General features: G+C 46.4%; 1 protein-coding gene across 1 annotated transcript in view; it reads right to left on the reverse strand.

Annotated features, from left to right (window-relative positions):
* Positions 1-9,490: 9,490 nt before the first annotated feature.
* Positions 9,491-18,115, reverse strand: part of LOC131918755 (zinc fingers and homeoboxes protein 3-like) — a gene marked incomplete at its 5' end in the record, with an annotated part of 38,640 nt that continues 30,015 nt past the window's right edge. Inside the window, one exon of the mRNA XM_059272958.1 lies at positions 9,491-9,814. Coding sequence (XP_059128941.1) covers positions 9,491-9,814 — 324 coding nt within the window. The remainder of the gene's footprint in view (positions 9,815-18,115) is intronic.

Consider the following 18,115-nt stretch of genomic DNA (forward strand, 5'->3'; position numbering starts at 1 on the left):
GCGATTCTTGTGCTTATCTTTCATGACACTGCTTGGTCTGTAACTGCATTTGAATTGTCATTGAGGAGTACAGAGATTGGGGGAAGTGATGGCAAAAAGTGGCCACTGAAAAGTGTTTCTAAATCCAGGACCAATAGCGTATAAAGAATGACCATTTTCTATTTCTATTTCCCAAACTTTTTAACGATGACTTTCCCTTCACTTATTTTCTTGTGCTTTTTGTTTAGAAGGAGCTCTGAAGAACTCACTGAACTCAGTTTTGTATGCTCAAGTACTAGGGATGAGTCTAATTTCTAAACTCACACCCAGTAAACAAATCATTTAGCAATAAATTTCTTTTGTTGAGTTTGTTTTGTACCACGTTTATACTTGGGATTTAGCAGTTGTCTATCCCCATTTTCTGTGGTTAACTTGTCAGAAAAATCTTGTTCATATATATAAAAATCTTGTGCATAATATAATATTATGCATAATTGTAATTAATTCATGATGAAAAATATCAGAAGAATTGTATTTACTTTTAGCCCCTGAAGTACTTAAAATAGTGTGACAAATATGTAATGCCAGGGAAGTTATAATATGCATAGTTTTCCCATATAAGAAGAAATATAATGTGTGCCAATGGATTATTTGGAAAAGTGAATTTTAGTGTATATTTTCACTTTTATAGAAATTGGTAACTCGTTTTTCATAAGTCACATGCTGTATTAGATATTATCCATATGCAATTAGTATTAATCTTCCAGTAGGTCAGTATATATCACCAGATTTGGATTTTGAACTTATTTTTTTAAATCTTCAAAATAAGCTTTTACGTATAATACTGACTAGTGAATGACTCCCTCTAATATGTTTGTGATGGGTGTAACTAATTATTCTTTATTAATTAAAACTTGGGAGTCAGATATCAGGGTAAGAAACTGAATAATCAGAGAAGTGGCAGGAAAGCGACCAATGACTTCCTCTGTCTTTTATTCCATCATACATAAATGGCCAAGACCCACTCTTAGCCCCACACTACCACTTCTTGTCTCTCTATCCATCTACCCAAACTTTTGTGGTCAAATTTGGTCAGCTAGTAGCTAGCTCTGCCCTCTGATTCAAAGTAAGCTTTATTGTCAGACTGTGAACAAAAAAATATCATCATTTCTACCTTTTTTGTCTAAAAAAGAGGAAGGTTTTAACATTAACATAGCAAAACTATATACAATGAGAACAATTATCAAGTAAGAATTACATTCACATTGTCCAGTCAATTTGCATTTGGCAAATTCAGAGAAAATACTCATAGTATCTATCTATCCTATCTTAGTGAGGCCAAAGTTTTATACCTAATTCACTTTCTATCTATCTTGTATTACCAACCCAAAATTATTTTTTAGACCTCAAACATTTTCTTAGATAAACAATTTAAGCTTTCATGTCTCTCAATCTAATACAATTTACACCTCTTTTGAGGGTTTCCTCTGTGAATTTAGTAACAAGGAAAGCTATAACTACAACTATCTATTTGTCAACTCCATCAAAGACCCTAGAAGGATATATTACCTGAGTAAACAGAATTGCAGAGCAAACAACTTCCAAACCTATAAAATTGAGAGAAACAGCTGTCAGACTGGACAATCATTCAAGGTTCCTCTGTAACATAGGGGCATCGATCTTCAGTCTACAGGCCTAGAATATCTGAGATTTTTATGTGACACCGGAATTTTGAAGGAGTGTCCTGCCTCATCTTGGCAAATTTCAGCAGTCACATTTTTGGGTCCTGCTTGTTCAATTTGGACAGCATACTGTCAGCATTCAAGACAAGGGCAATTTCTTGCCCCAGGGATAACTTTTGCCACAAAGAAAGCAAAGTCCATATGGAGGTTTTTTGATGCCCATTATCTTATCTGAAGTAGATTGGTGCTTCCAGGAGCAGATGTGTGGAAAGCATGGTTGCAGGAAAAGGTAGCTCAAAGATCCCATCTCAGAGGTGGCAGAAAGCAAAAAAAATATGGGAAGAAGGCAGATTATACACACTCAAATAAAGTCCTCATCTCCCACAGCTTCCAAAACCACACTAACAGCACCATCACCTAGTGAGCAAGTATTAAAATCCCTGTGCCTGTGGGTGACATTCTCGTTAAAAGCACCACAGTGTGGAGAAACTTGGGGTATGAAAACCATATTCTGTGAAAAGTAGTAGAAAATTTCCACAGATTATGGGGGCAAATATGAGCATGAGCAGCCTTGTAGCAGAAGCAACTAGAATCAATACAGTCATGACTGGAAAAGAAATTCTTCGTCATATATCATGGTATCTGGGTGCTGGGGAGGCTCTCAGGAATCCAGAAGGTTGACCCCACCTTGGTCTGCTGGCAGTGGTCTAGAGGGTGCCTGGACCTGTCTACTCTGGTGACCAGCCTAGTAAATAACCTAGCTGTCATCAAAAAGCCTTTATCCAGATCAGAGATCCACGGCCAGGCACCAGGCTGAGCTCCAGGAATCCAATTGATGAGAGAGAGGATAGTGCAGGCAAGTTACTTCTGCCATCTTTAGTGACTTCTGATCGAACAGAATAGAGCTTGGTGGGAGATTCACAATTCACAAAGCAATAAACTCATCTTGCTTTCCACGTTTGGGTCCAGCTCAAGTGGCCAACTTTGTCCAAAATCTTCCTTGTCAAATTGTTGTTATATTTTCCTATGCCTAATATCAGTATATATCTATGGGTATAAATGTAAACAATATAGCAGGAGATTTTTCTCCCTCTGGACTTTGACTTTCACAAAGCTTTTTAGAAGGTTTACAGTATGATTCATTAAATCATTTACTATACGTGTGAAAGAACTCAAAGCCAAATTGAATGTGTTCGGGTACTCATGTAACCAACAGGCCACTACAGTACTAGTTGGAGTAATTTTCCTAGCCTTTTAGTGTTTAGCTTATGAGCTTCAGCAATGGTAAACATCATTGATATCTTTATGTCATTAGCGGCATGCATGGCAGCTTCTCTCAATGATAAAATCACATGGTGATATAAACCTTGGGAGAGAAGGCCGTGCAAAGGCCTGGGCATTGCAATAGAGCCAGTCCTGATAGAGCCAGTGCAGGTGAGGCAGCCTGGAAGTTGTGAGCATGGGACAGCTGTCCCCACTACTCATCTGTCCTTTATCCACGTATGTGGGGTAAGATGACCTCCCCCTCCTGCCTATGTATGCCTGAGGAAGGAGGGAGAACTGGATCTGAGGTCACAAGAGCAGGAGAGATGAACAAGAAAAAGGCACCAACTGCAATTCTCAGGAAAGTAGGCCCTGGAGCTCAACTAAGCAATACAATAGAGACATTCCTGTAGGCAGAGGTGTGAATGAGAAGCACACAGAGCCCTGAAAACAGGCACATACACAGATGTAAAGGCACATGACAAAAATGAGGGCTAAAGAGATGGGGAGAGGAAGGAGAGAGACTGGGATGACCAAGGAGTGAGAAGAGACAGATTACTAATTAGTTGTTTTCCAAAAGTGACAAGAATGCCCTCCAAATGGCAGCTATCAGGGTTCTAGAGACTGTGAAAATGAGAGGACCTACTAGGTCTGTGTGTGGAGAACATGAGCTGATGGTTCTCAAAGGAGCACAAGAAATTCGCTGCAAAACTAGGGAGGCAGAAGCAGGTTGGACCCTATGGGTTTGGGTCAGAATGGTTTAATAAAAAGGTCAATGACAGTGCCTGAAAAATAAAAATGTGAATGGGAATGGGTAAGAGAAAGAAAGAAGAGAAAAGAATAAGGAACAGGAAACACAAGTATCAGTTGTTCATTTTCTGTGCATAGGGTGGACTGTGTGAGGGGATGGTCTGTGGTTTCAGGTCTTCAGAGCTGAGTATTGAAGAGTCTAGAGATTTCGGGAGGTTACACTGTGCTGAGGAGCAGAGCTTATGGTAGAGTGTGTTGTCTGGAAGCTGTGTCATGGTGGTGACTGTGTAACAGACAGACTTGCCCTCTACTGAGTTGTATAGAGGCCTCAGAAGGTCTTTGTGGGCTTGGGTGCTGCCTGCTCCTCCTGCCAACCTCTCAGCCATTGCCTTAAATACTTTCTGGGCCCAGAAAACTATTCTGATGGCTGGCAATTTGTACATCGGGATTGGTGCCTGGAATTTCAGCCCCAGTGGCACAGGCAACATGCCAGACCAAAAGGCGTGAACTCCACAGCCACAGAGGACCCCACCATCTCTCAAGGGACCTGAAGGGGACTTCAAGAGTCCAGGGAGGTTAAAGCATGTCTCCTTCTCAAAGGCCCAAAATGCTGACAAGCCATGGTGTTGCAATTCTCAACGGAGGTAGCAGTTCAGGTGCACTCTACCTCTTCAGCCCCTGGAATCCTGGCCTTCCACACTTGCAAACACACACTTGCACTTACTCCTCCACAAAAGAAGGTTAATTGATGCAAGACACAGAAAAGATCCCTCCACTTCTTGCCTGAGCACTCCTAATGCAAGCGCACTCCTTCCTGCCTATAGATTTTGCTAAAACCGACTCTGAAGGAGGTAAACCCCACCCTAAAGCAGATTAACCCCACCCTAAGGCTGCTTTGCCTGAAACCAGTGGCTTTTCTCTGTGCAAGTTGACCCGCTCTGCCATGAGAAACAAACCATGCAGCGTCTGCCTGGTTGAAATTGACATTGATGCAGCAGCGGAAGAGGGAGGAGGAGGAGGAGGAGGAGGAGGAGGAGGAGGAGGAGAAGGGAGCCAGACCAAGGCTTCAGATAGCCTGGCAGGGAGGCACACACACACACACACACACACACACACACACACACACACACACACACAAACACACATCCCTCCCCAGTGCTCCAGGAAGAAAATGGGAAACCTTTGCCAGGCACTGGTAGAAGGAGGGGCTCACGTCAAGTCAGGGTGAGCAGGTGAGTGGAGAATCAGCAGAGCGACCCTCAGGCATGTTGGGCAGTCTCTGTTTCTCCAGCCTGGAGCCTTCAAGGAGGATAGGAGAAGCCACTGAAAGCAGCGTGAGCTTTTTTGCTTTAAGTGGTGGCATGTGGATAGCACGAGGGACTGGGGAAGCCAATGAAAATCCTAAAACGTAATAATCACAGCTATCTCCAAGCTAGCTGTTCATAGTGAAGGGGTCCTGGGTTGAGAGCAGGGTGCTAATCCTATGAGATTGCCTTAGAGGCCCTCATAGCTGTGTGGAAGCCATGTTAATTTCCACTCGTAGGGATTTAGATAGACTCCGTGTAGAAGGGTCCCAGGTGATGTGTCCACCTCCTCTCTTGAGCTCCACAGAAACAAACACCTCCTCCGTCTGTCTGTCCCCGGGATTCCCTATCTTTTCACTGGCTTTCTGAGTCTGGCTGACTTTGGAGGAGTAGGAAAACTCACAGAGAATGCACCTAACCTTGGAGCAAAATTCCACAGAAAAGAGGAGTTGAGAAGCACACAGAGAGATCCCTGCAAAAAAGCACATACTCAGACTAAGAGGCACACCACAAAGAGGGACAGAAAGAGGGTGGAGACAGACTGGGGAGGCCAAGGTTTGAAAGAGGGAGACAGATCCCTAAGTGGTTGTTTTCCAAAAGCTACAAGAATGGCAGCTATCAGGGTTCTAGAGACTGTGAAGAGCAGAGGAGCTACTGGGTCCTTGTGTGGAGAACATGAGTGGAATGCTTGCTGTAGGTGCACTTGCATTTCATTGCAGACTTACGGAGGCAGAAGCAGGTGCATGCCTGTGGTTTAGAATTAAGACAGGTGTACCTAAGGATTTCCAGGACACTGCCTCATGAAAAGTAAAACAACGGCGGAAGGACAGGCGCAAGAGGAAGAAAGAAAAGAGGAAGAAACATGAAACACAAATATCTGTTGTTCGTTTTCTGTGCACAGGATAGACTGTGTGAGGGGATGATCTGTTGGTATCAGTTCTTCAGAGCTGAGTCTTTAAGTGTCAAGTTATTTCGGGAAGTTACAGTTTGCTGTGGAGCAGAGATTGTGGCAGAGTGTGTTGTTTTGGAAGCTGTGACATGGTGGTGACTGTGCAACAGACAGACTTCCCCTCTACTGAGTTGCATGCAGGACTCAGAAGGCCTTGATGTGCTTGGGTGCTGCCCGGTCCACCTGCCAGGCTCTCAGCTGTGACCTCCCACTGGGGAACATAGATAGTAGGTGCTTGGTGAACACAGGTCAAGTGATGAAAGGAATGGGGGATGAGGATGAAGCCTTGCTGTGCTGCTAATTTTCAGAGCAGATCCAGCAGGAGAGTCAGGTATTCTCGTTGGTCCAGAGGGAGCTCAAGGGTTGGGTTAATGTCCTCCCATGGGATGTGGGGATCCAGAGTGTCTGTCCTGGTCCTGCTGGTCAGCCTGGAGTTGTGACAGCAGTTGGTCAAGCATGACCTCGACATCGTTCACAATGTAGGTGTTCCTTGTGACCAGGTGGGGTTCAGGGTCATCATTGTCATCCTTCTTGTCATGGCATGGTCCAGAGGGCAGTGCCTCTGCAGGCAAGGACATTGGGAAGGAAGCTGCTGGGGAGGGCAGACTCAAAATCTGGATGCCCAAGACTAGTGTAGCAGCTGGTGACAAAAGGCTGTCTTGGGCATACTGCTCAATCACCTTGCTGAAGCACGGTGATCTTTAAGCCTCTACATTGGGCACAGGTGAAGGCAGCAAAGGCGGCTAAGATGGCAGTGAAAGCAGGGAGTCTTGACTTTGAACTCTGCTCCTGCTACCACCAGGGTGGCGAGCTCTCCATTTCTGGTACCAGATGGAGATGGTGTCCTCAGGCAAACCGGTCTATTGGGCGAGCTTCTTCCTGGCAGCATATTTCCCGAATGGGTCCTTCTCAAACGCTTGGAGCAGGATGGTCAACTGTGCCGGGCTGAGTTGAGTGCGAAGTCTGGCGTGTCCCTCCTCAGTGCTGCTTCTTGCACCTCGTGCCCTGCCACCAGGCTCTTTGGGTAACTGTGGGGACGCTAGCCTGCTTCCTCCCGCTGACCCCTCGGGGCCTCTGCGCACCACCCTCCTGCGATTTCGGCGCTTCTGAAACCACACGGGGATGCGGGACTTAGGCAGCCCCAGTTCCCTGGCCAGGTCCTGCCTGGCCCTGAAGCTTGGGTAAGGGTTCTTGGCGAAATCTGTCAGGAGGGCGTCCTGCTGCCCGGCTTTCCAAACAGTCCTTTGGCGCCAGGATGCCAGGGCCCCAGTGCTGTCCCCCAGATTGCTGCTGCCCTCTTTCATTCAGCCAAGGTAGCCTTGCCAGGACTCCTGACAGTCCACTGGCGAGTCTTAGCAGGACAGCTCAGGAGGAAAGCTCCAGCCTGGAGTGAGTGCTTCCAGGCATGGTCCCTGGGACTTCCAGTCTTGCTGCCGGCCCAGCCCACTAACCTGATCCCTGCCACCTGGCCCAGCCTGGGATTGCAGGCCCTCGGGTGCGGCAAGGGGGTGGGGATGAGAAGGGGGGCCCCAGCCTCCTTGCTTGCCAGGAGGTCAGCCGGGATCTGCACAGGTGCAGAGCAGGCCACCTTTGTGCATGGGAACCTTAAGGGGGACCTCAAAGTTCCAGGGAGGTTTGAGAAACTCTCCACGTAAGAAGACACAGGCTGGACCCCTCCACATCTTGCCTGAGCATCCTGGCTATCAATTTTGCTAAAACACACCCCAAAGTAGGTTAATCCAACCCTAACGCAGATTAACCCCACCCTAAGCCTGCTTTTCTTGAAAACAGTGGCTTTTCTCTGCCCAGGTTGACCCGCTCTGCCATGAGAAACAAACCATGCAGAGTCTGCCTGGTTGGAAATTGACATCGATGCAGCAGCAGCAGCAGCAGCAGGAGGAGGAGGAGGAGGAGGAGGAGGAGGAGGAGGAAGAGGAGGAGAAGGGAGCCAAGCCAAGGCTTCAGATAGCCTGGCAGAGAGGCACACACACACACACACACACACACACACACACACACACACACACCCCACTCCAGGAAGAAAATAGGAAAGCTTTGCCAGGCACTGGTAAAAGGAGGGGCTCAAGTTAAGTCAGGGTGAGCAGGTGAGTGGAGAATCGGCAGAGCGACCCTAAGGCTTGCTTGACAGTCTCTGTTTCTCCAGCCTGGAGCCTTCAGGGAGAATAGGAGAAGCCACTGAAAGCAGCGTGAGCTTTTTTGCTTTAAGTGGTGGCATGTGGTTACCATGAGGGACTCGGGAAGCCAATGAAAATTCGAAGACATAGTCATCACAGTTATCTCCAAGCTAGCTGTTCATAGTGAAGGGGTCCTGCTTTCAGAGCAGGGTGCTCATCTGATGAGATTGCCTTACAGGCAATCTCTTAGTTGTGTGGAAGCCATGTTGATTTCCACACGTAGGGATTTAGATAGACTCCATGGAGAAGGGTCCCTGGTGATGTGCCACCTCCTCTCTTGAGCTCCAGAGAAACAAGCACCTCCTCCGTCTGTCTGTCCCCGGGATTCCCTATCCTTTCACTGTCTTTCTGAGTCTGGTTGACTTTGGAAGAGTAGGAAAACTCACAGAGAATGCACCTAACCTTGGAGCAAAATTCCACAGTAAAGAGGAGTCCAGAAGCACACAAAGAGACTTCTGCAAACAGGAACATACTCAGACTAAGAGGCAAACCACAAAGAGGAGGACCAGAGAGAGGGGGAGAGAGAGTGGAGAGTGACTGGTGTGTCCAAGGGTTGAGAGGGAGAGACAGATCCCTAAGTGCTTGTTTTCCAAAAGCTACAAGACTGGCCACCAGATGGCCGCTTTCAGGGTTCTAGAGACTGTGAAGAGCAGAGGAGCTACTGGGTCCCTGTGTGGAGAACATGAGTGGAATGCTTGCCTTAGGTGCACTTGCATTTCATGGCAGACCTAGGGAGGCAGAAGCAGGTGCATGCCTGTGGTTCGGGAGCAGGACGGGAGTACCTAAGGATTTTCAGGATGCTGCCTCATGAAAAGTAAAAAAATGGAGGGACAGAGGTAAGAGGAAGAAAAAAGAGAAAAGAGGAAGGAACAGGAAAGACAAATATCGGTTGTTCGTTTTCTGTGCACAGGACAGACTGTGTAAGGGGATGATCTGTGGTATCAGGTCTTCATAGCTGAGTTTTGAAGAGTCAAGAGATTTCGGGAAGTTGCATTTTACTGTGGAGCAGAGCTTGTGGCAGAATGTGTTGTTTTGGAACTGTGACATGGTGGTGACTGTGTAACAGACAGACTTCCCCTCTACTGAGTTGCATGCAGGCCTCAGGAGGCCCTTGTGTGCTTGGGTGCTGCCCGGTCCTCCTGCCAGAATCTCAGCCATGGCCTCCCACTGGGGAACATAGGTAGTAGGTGCTTGGTGAACACAGGTCAAGTGTTGAAAAGAATGGGGTATGAGGATGAAGCCTTGCTGTGCTGCTATGTTTCAGAGCAGATCCAGCAGGAGAGTCATGTATTCTTGGTCCAGAGGGAACTCAAGGGTTGGATTAATGTCCTCCCAGGGGACGTGGGGATCCAGAGTGTCCTGGTCCTGCTAGTCAGCCTGGAGTTGTGTCAGCAGTTGATCAAGCATGAGCTCGACATCGTCCACAGTGAAGGTGTCCCTTGCAACTGGCTGGGGTTCCAGGTCGTCATTGTCATCCTCCTTGTCATGGCATGGTCCAGAGGGCTGTGCCTCTGCAGGCATGGACACTGGGAAGGAGGCTGGTGGGGAGGGCAGACTCAAAGTATGGACACCCATGCCTAGTGCAGCAGCTGGTGACAAAAGGCTGTCTTGGGCATACTGCTCAATGTCCCTTCTGCAGCATGGTGGTCCTTCAGGCTCTACATTGGGCACAGGTGAAGGCAGCAAAGGCAGCTAAGGCTGCAGTGAAAGCAGGGAGTCTTGACCTGGAACTCTGCCCCTGCCACTGCCAGGGTGGCGTGTTCTCCATTTCTGATACCAGATGTGGATGGTGTCCTCAAGCAAACCAGGCTCTTGGGCAAGCTTCATCCTGGCAGCGTATTTCAGCCTTGGTTCATCCTCATACCCCTGGAGCGCAGGATCCTCAACTGTGCCTAGCTGTGTTGACTGCGACGCCTGGTGCGTCCCTCCTTGGTGCTGCTTCTTGGACCTCGTGCCCTGCCACCAGGCTCTTTGGGTCGCTGTGGGGAAGCTAGCCCGCTTTGTCCCGCCAACCCCTCAAGGCCTAATCAGACCTCCCTCTTGCGATTTCGGCGGTTCTGAAACCACACGCAGATGCGGGACTCAGGCAGCCCCCATTCCCTGGCCAGGTCCTGCCTGGCCCTGAAGCTTGGGTAAGGGTTCTCAGTGAAAGCTGCCAGCAGGGCGTCCTGCTGCCCGGCTTTCCAAACCGTCCTTTGGCGCCAGGATGCCAGGGCCCAGTGCTGTCCCCCAGATTGCTGCTGCTGCGGCGATCTTCCATCGGGCCAAGGTAGCCTTGCCAGGACTCCTGCCTCTGGCGAGTCTAAGCAGGATGGCTCAGGAGGAAAGCTCCAGCCCGGAGTGAGTGCTTCCAGGGGTGGTCCCTGGGATCCAGACTTGCTGCCGGCCCTGCCCACTAACCTGATTTCTGCCACCTGGCCCAGCCTGGGATTGCAGGCCCCCGGGTGAGTCCAGGGGGTGGGAATGAGGAGGGGGGCCGCAGCCTGCTTGCTTGCCAGGAGGTCAGGCGGGATCTGCACAGGTGCAGAGCACGCCACCTTCGTCAATGGGACCGTGATGGGGACATCAAAGGTCCAGGGAGGTTTGAAAAATTCTCCATGGAGGAAGACACAGGCAGGACCCTCCACTTCTTGCCTGAGCATTCCTGGCTATTATTTGGCTAAAACACACCCTAAAGTAGGTTAACCCAACCCTAACGCAGATTAACCCCACCCTAAGGCTGCTTTGCCTGAAACCAGTGGTTTTTCTCTGCCCAAGTTGACCCACTGTGCCATGAGAAACAAACCATGTAGAGTCTGCCTGGTTGGAAATTGACATTGATGGAGGAGGAGGAGGAGGAGGAGGAGGAGGAGGAGGAGGAGGAGGAGGAGGAGGAGGGAGAATGGAGCCAGACCAAGGCTTCAGATAACCTGGCAGGGAGGCACACCACACACACACACACACACACACACACACACACACACACACACACACACACACATATCCCACCCTAGTACTCCAGGAAGAAAATGGGAAACCTTTGCCAGGCACTGGTAGAAGGAGGGGCTAAAGTCAAGTCAGGGTGAGCAAGTGAGTGGAGAATCAGCAGGTGACTCTAAGGCATGTCGAGCAGTCTATTTCTCCAGCCTAGAGCCTTAAGGGAGGATAAGAGAACCCACTGATGCACCCTGAGCTGTGTTGCTTTAAGTGGTGGCATGTGGATAGCACTAGGGACTTGGGAAGCCAAAGAAAATCCTAAGAAGTAGTAATCACAGTTAATTCCAAGGTAATTGTTCATAGTGAAGGTTGAGCGCTGGGTGCCACCGGCTGTTGCACTAGGCTTGGGCATCCAGAATTTGAGTCTGCCCTCCCCAACAGTTTCCTTCCCAATGTCCTCACCTGCAGAGGCACAGCCCTCTGGACCATGCCATGACAAGGAGGACGACAATGATGACCTGGAACCCCACCTGGTCACAATGAATAATTACACTTTGGACAATGTCGAGCTCATGCTTTACCAACTGCTGTCACAACTCCAGGCTGGCCAGCAGGACCAGGACACTCTGGATCCCCACGTCCCGTGGGAGGACATTAACCCAACCCTTGAGCTACCTCTGGACCAAGAAGAATACCGGACCCTCCTGCTGGATCTGCTCTGAAAATTAGCACAGCAAGGCTTCATCCTCATCCCCCATTCCTTTCATCACTTGACCTGTGTTCACCAAGCACCTACTACCTGTGTTCCCCAGTGGGAGGCCCCGGCCGAGAGCCTGGCGGGAGGAAGGAGCTGCACCCAACACACAAAGGCCTTCTGAGGCCTGCATGCAACTCAGTAGAGGGGAAGTCTGTCTGTTACACAGTCACCACCATGAAACAGCTTCCAAAACACTCTGCCACAAGCTCTGCTCCACTGCAAACTGTAACTTCCCCAAATCTCTTGACTCTTCAAGACTCAGCTTTGTAGACCTGATACCACAGACCATCACCTCACACAGTCCATCCTATGCACAGAAAACGAACAACAGATATTTGTGTTTCATGTTCCTTCCTCTTTTCTCTTCTTTCTTCCTCTTACCTCTGTCCCTCCACCATTATTTTACTTTTTGTGAGGCAGTGTCCTGGAAATCCTTAGGTACACCCATTCCACCCCCAAACCACAGGGATGCACCTGCTTCTGCCTCCCTAGGTCTGTGATGAAATGCATGTGCACCTACAGTAAGTATTCCACTCATGTTCTCCACACAGGGACCTGGTAGCTCCTGTGCTCTTCAGTCTCTAGAACCCTGATAGCTGCCATCTGGTGGCCAGTCTTGTAGCTTTTGGAAATCAACCACTTAGGGATCCGTCTCTCCCTCTCAACCCTTGGACACACCAGTCTCTCTTACCCTCTCTCCCTCTCTCTGGCCCTCCTATTTGTGGTTTACCTCCGACTCTGAGTATTTGCCTGCTTGAAGGAATCTCTCTGTGTGCTTCTGGACTCCTATTACTGTGGAATTTTGTTCCAAGGTTAGGTACCTTCTCTGTGAGTTTTCCTACTCCTCCAACGTCAGCCAGACTCAGAAAGCCAGTGAAAGGATAGGGAATCCCGTCGACAGACAGACGGTGGACGTGCTTGTTTCTCTAGAGCTCAAGAGAGGAAGTGGACACATCACCAGGGACCATTCTCCACGGAGTCTATCTAAATCCCTACATGTGGAAATTAACATGGCTTCCACACGGCTAAGAGGGCTTCTAAGCCAATCTCATCAAATTAGCACCCTGCTCTGAACCCAGGACACCTTCATATGAATGGCTAGCTTGGAGATAACTGTGAATACTACATCTTAGGATTTTCTTTGGCTTCCTGGGTCCCTCCTGCTAACCAGATGCCACCACTTAGAGCAAAGGAGCTCACGCTGCTTTCAGTGGGTTCTCCTATCCTCCTTGAAGGTTCCAGTCTGGAGATACAGAGACTGCCAGGCATGCCTTAAGGTCGCTCTGGGGATTCTCCACTCACCTGCTCACCCTGACTTGACTTGAGCCCCTCCTACCAGTGCCTGGCAAAGGGTTCCCATTTTCTTCCTGGAGTACTGGGGTAGGATGTGTGTTTGTGTTTGTGTGTGTGTGTGTGCCTCCCTGCCAGGCTATCTGAAGCCTTGGTCTGGCTCCCTCCTCCTCCTCCTCCTCCTCCTCCTCCTCCTCCTCCTGCTGCTGCTGCATCGATGTCAATTTCCAACCAGGCAGACTCTGCATGGTTTGTTTCTCATGGCAGAGCGGGTCAACCTGGGCAGAGAAAAGCCACTGGTTTCAAGAAAAGCAGGCTTAGGGTGGGGTTAATCTGCATTAGGGTGGGGTTAATCTGCATTAGGGTGGGGTTAACCTACTTTAGGGTGGGGTTAACCTGCTTTAGGGTGGGTTTTAGCAAAATCGATAGGGAGGAATGCTCAGGCAAGAAGTGGAGGGGTCCTGCCTGTGTTTTCTTCCATGGAGAGGTTCTCAAAGCTCACTGGAACTTTGAGGTCCCCGTCAGGTTCCCATTCACAAAGGTGGCATATTCTGAACCTGTGCAGATCCTGGCTGACCTCCTGGCATGCAAGCAGGCTGGGACCCCCCTTCTCATCCCCCTTCTCATCCCCACCCCCTTGCCCCACCCGGAGGCCTGCAATCCCAGGCTGGGCCAGGTGCCAGGGATCAGGTTAGTGGGCTGGGCCAGCAGCAAGACTGGAAGTCCCAGGGGCCATGCCTGGAAGCACTTACTCCAGGCTTGAGCTTTCCTCTTGAGCTGTCCTGCTTAGACTCGCCAGTGGACTGGAAGGAGTCCTGGCAAGGCTACCTTGGCCAGTTGGAAGATCGCAGCAGCAGCAGCAATCTGGGGGACAGCACTGGGGCCCTGGCATCCCGGCACCAAAGGACTGTTTGGAAAGCTGAGCAGCAGGTGGTCCTGCTGACAGCTTTCATCAAGAACCCTTTCCCAAGCTTCAGGGCCAGGCAGGACCTGGCCAGGGAAATGGGGCTGCCTGAGTCCCGCATCCATTTGTGGTTTCCGAAAGGCCCAAATCGCAGAAGGGAGGTGGGCCAAGGCCCCAAAGGTTCAGCAGTACCAAGCAGGCTAGTGTCCCCACAGTGACGCAAAGAGCCTGGTGCCTGTAGGCTGAAGATAGATGTCCCTATGTTACAGAGGAACCTTGAATGATTGTCTAGGCAACCAGCTGTTTATCTCAGTTTTATAGGTTTGGAAGTTGTTTGCTCTGCAATTCTGTTTACTCAGGTAATATATCCTTCTAGGGTCTTTGATGAAGTTGACAACTAGATAGTTGTTGTTATAGCTTTCCTTGTTACTAAATTCACAGAGGAAACTCTCAAAAGAGGTGTAAATTGTATTAGATTGAGAGACATAAAAGCTTAAATTGTTTATCTAAGAAAATGTTCGAGGTCTAAAAAATAATTTTGGGTTGGTAATACAAGATAGATAGAAAGTGAATTAGGTACAAAACTTTGGCCTCACTAAGATAGGATAGATAGACAATAGGAGTATTTTCTCTGAATTTGCCAAATGCCAATTGACTGGACAATGTGAATGTAATTCTTACGTGATAATTGTTCTCATTGTATATAGTTTTGCTATGTTAGTGTTAAAACCTTCCTCTTTTTTTAGACAAAAAAGGTAGAAATGTGTGATATTTTTGTTCACAGTCTGACAATAAAGCTTACTTTGAATCAGAGGGCAGAGCTATCTACTAGCTGACCAAAATTGACCACAGAAGTTTGGGTAGATGGATAGAGAGACAAGAAGTGGTAGTGTGGGGCTAAGAGTGGGTCTTGGCCATTAATGGATGATGGAATAAAAGACAGAGGAAGTCATTGGTCGCTTTCCTGCCAATTCTGATCATTCAGGTTTTTACCCTGATATCTGACTCCCAAGTTTTAATTAATAAAGAATAATTAGTTACACCCATCACAAAGACATTAGAGGGAGTCATTCATTCATTAGTCGGTATTATATGTAAAAGCTTATTTTGAAGATTTAAAAAAAATAAGTTCAAAATCCAAATCTGGTGATACATACTGACCTACTGGGAGATTATTACTAATTGCATATGGATAATATCTAATACAGCATGTGACTTATGAAAAATGAGTTACCAATTTTTATAAAAATAAAAATATACACTAAAATTCACTTATCCAAATAATCCCTTGGCACACATTATATTTCTTCTTATATGGGAAAACTATGCATATTATAACTTCCCTGGCATTACATATTTGTCACACTATTTTAAGTACTTCAGGGGCTAAAAGTAAATACAATTCTTTTGATATTTTTCATCATGGATTAATTACAATTGTGCATAATATTATATTATGCACAAGATTTTTATATATATGAACAAGATTTTTCTGACAAGTTAACCACAGAAAATGGGGATAGACTACTGCTAAATCCCAAGTGTAAGCATGGTACAAAACCAACTCAGCAAAAGAAATTTATTGCTAAATGATTTGTTTACTGGGTGTGAGTTTAGAAGTTAGACTCATCCCTAGTACTTGAGCATACAAAACTGAGTTCAGTGAGTTCTTCAGAGCTCCTTCTAAACAAAAAACACAAGAAAATAAGTAAGAGGAAAGTCATCATTAAAAAGTTAGGGAAATAGAAATAGAAAATGGTCATTCTTCATATGCTATTGGTCCTGGATTTAGAAACACTTTTCAGTGGCCACTTTTTGCCATCACTTTCCTCAATCTCTGTACTCCTCAATGACGATTCAAATGCAGTTACAGACCAAGCAGGGTCATGAAAGATAAGCACAAGAATCGCTGATCTTCGAAAACTATCTGTCTTGACAATTGTAATCACAAGCCAAATGATTGCTCATATAACTCTTAACACAAAGTAAACAAAGCTAGGACTGAAAAAGACACAAAGGCACAGTGTCCTCATCCTATGCTCGTGGATAAACACCAAACAGAGTAATTTAAAAATGGCAGCTTTCGTTCTTCAGGATGGAAAGCAACAATGGAAAGGATCCATCACATCCCTTCATTCAAAAACAGCTAAGGAAGTCATGTAGAACATTAAAAATGCTGAATGCTCAAGGTAAAATCAGGTAACAACAGAGTATATTGCGTCAGGAATGCTCTTCTCATGAGGTTTAAACAATACAGTGTAAGTAACTCAATTATGCTGCCTAATAGTTTCTGGCTTAATTAGAAAGTACCACGCATTTTAAAACCTTCACATGTGCTCACTCAATGGCAGAGACTTCTGGAAAAGCAGACCCCCTTGCCCTTTTGCCTTTACTCCCCTCTATATTTTCTAGATGTCTTTTGTGGGGCGTTTACCCACCACCCCCACAGTTCCCAGAGTTTTCTTGAGTGCGAGCAGCAGGAAATACTAGATAGAAGGATTTATTGCAGAGAATCTTGGGGAAATAAACAGATAGAAAATACAGGATAGCCTCAAGAGGGCCTGGAACCTTTTACAATGGGCCCCGACTATCTCTGCCCCAGAGTTTTTATAGAGACGCCAAGGGATGGAGCAAAAGATCTCCTCGCCCAGCACAGCCAAGTGCAGACCATCTCAGACACCTGCACTCACGATCGTGGTCCTAATCATCCTCTATGTGGACCTGCTGGGTAAAGCCACGAGGAACCCCCCCTTTCTTAATATATAAAAAAAATAACTATTAATGACTTACAGCAATCTCCATAGCTGTTACACCTCCCAATATGGGAGTAGAGAATGATAAAGATGGCATTTTTCTTTTGAATTATTTCCAAGGTGACTACAGCAGTCTTAGCTGCCTCAAGCCCTTTCTAAACCAAAAACTCTTAAGGTGACCACAAACTTAAAGAATCCCTTAGCTTCATTACCATTAACAGGTTTTCATAAATATTGCTATACATAGTCATAATTCTCTCAGTCTTACGACTCAAAGCAAACTCTTAACAGAATCATTTGAATTAGCTTATATGGTGCTATATAGTTAACAATTTTCTCCGTCTTACAACTTTAACTCAATCATTTGAATTTTCTTGCTAACAGAACATAGGAAAAACTTGGATGTATTCACATCAAACTTAAATATTCCCTTAACTCCACAAAACCAGGGTGCATTAATATCAAAATGTTTCTACAAACATGCATTGAACCTTAATTCACTCATAACTCCTCCTTGTCTTTATAATTTTTTAAACAAAGTCCCAAGGCTAGTTAGAAAACCCAAACTTTTCTGTTTAAGCAGTTCTATTTGTAACACAAAACCAGTTCCAGAAAACAGTTTCTAGGTCATTACTGTAAATAAACTCAAAATTGTCCCATTGCAATGAAATCTATTGTTCAGTTCATTAAGTCCTAGAATTCAAATGATAAATTCTGGTACTAGCCTTCCAATTATGAAGAAATCCATAACCAAAATCTTTCTGTAGTTTTATCTCATTTTAAGTTCAAAAAGTTTAAACAAGAAATTTCTGGTATCAGGCTTTCACTTCCAAATATGAAGAGACATTTTTCAACGAAAATTTTTTTGCAGCTAACAATTTTAGTTCAAACAAGCGTCTCTGCAACTTGTTTCTTCAAGCCAGAGACCTTTTTAGGTACAGTAGTATTCTAAACAACACTGTTTTTGATGTTAGCTCAGGTTTTTCTGTGTTGCATCGATTTTCCACAGATCTCAGCTGCGGATGCCTTGTGCTGGTTCTGGCATCCGCCATTCTTAGCTTCTCAGCGGCTTCTGGAACTTTTGAAAACCGCTCAGACTGCCTGCTTTGCAGTCTCCTAGGACAATAACTTCTGTGTCTCAGATTCTTTTACCATATACATTAAACAGATTCACACTCAATATTTACATGTTCACAAACTTACATATAACATGTGCTTAAGCATAAACTCACATTCAACATATACACATTTTTATAAACTCACATATAACATTAACATCTACTTATTTATATACTGCTTATCTTATTTCTTATTTAAACGTACCTTTACAACTAGTATCTTTCTTACAAGCTTATTACTACACGTCTTAAGAC

This window comes from Peromyscus eremicus, chromosome 8b, assembly GCF_949786415.1.
Source record: "Peromyscus eremicus chromosome 8b, PerEre_H2_v1, whole genome shotgun sequence".
NCBI classification, from domain to species: domain Eukaryota; kingdom Metazoa; phylum Chordata; class Mammalia; order Rodentia; family Cricetidae; genus Peromyscus; species Peromyscus eremicus.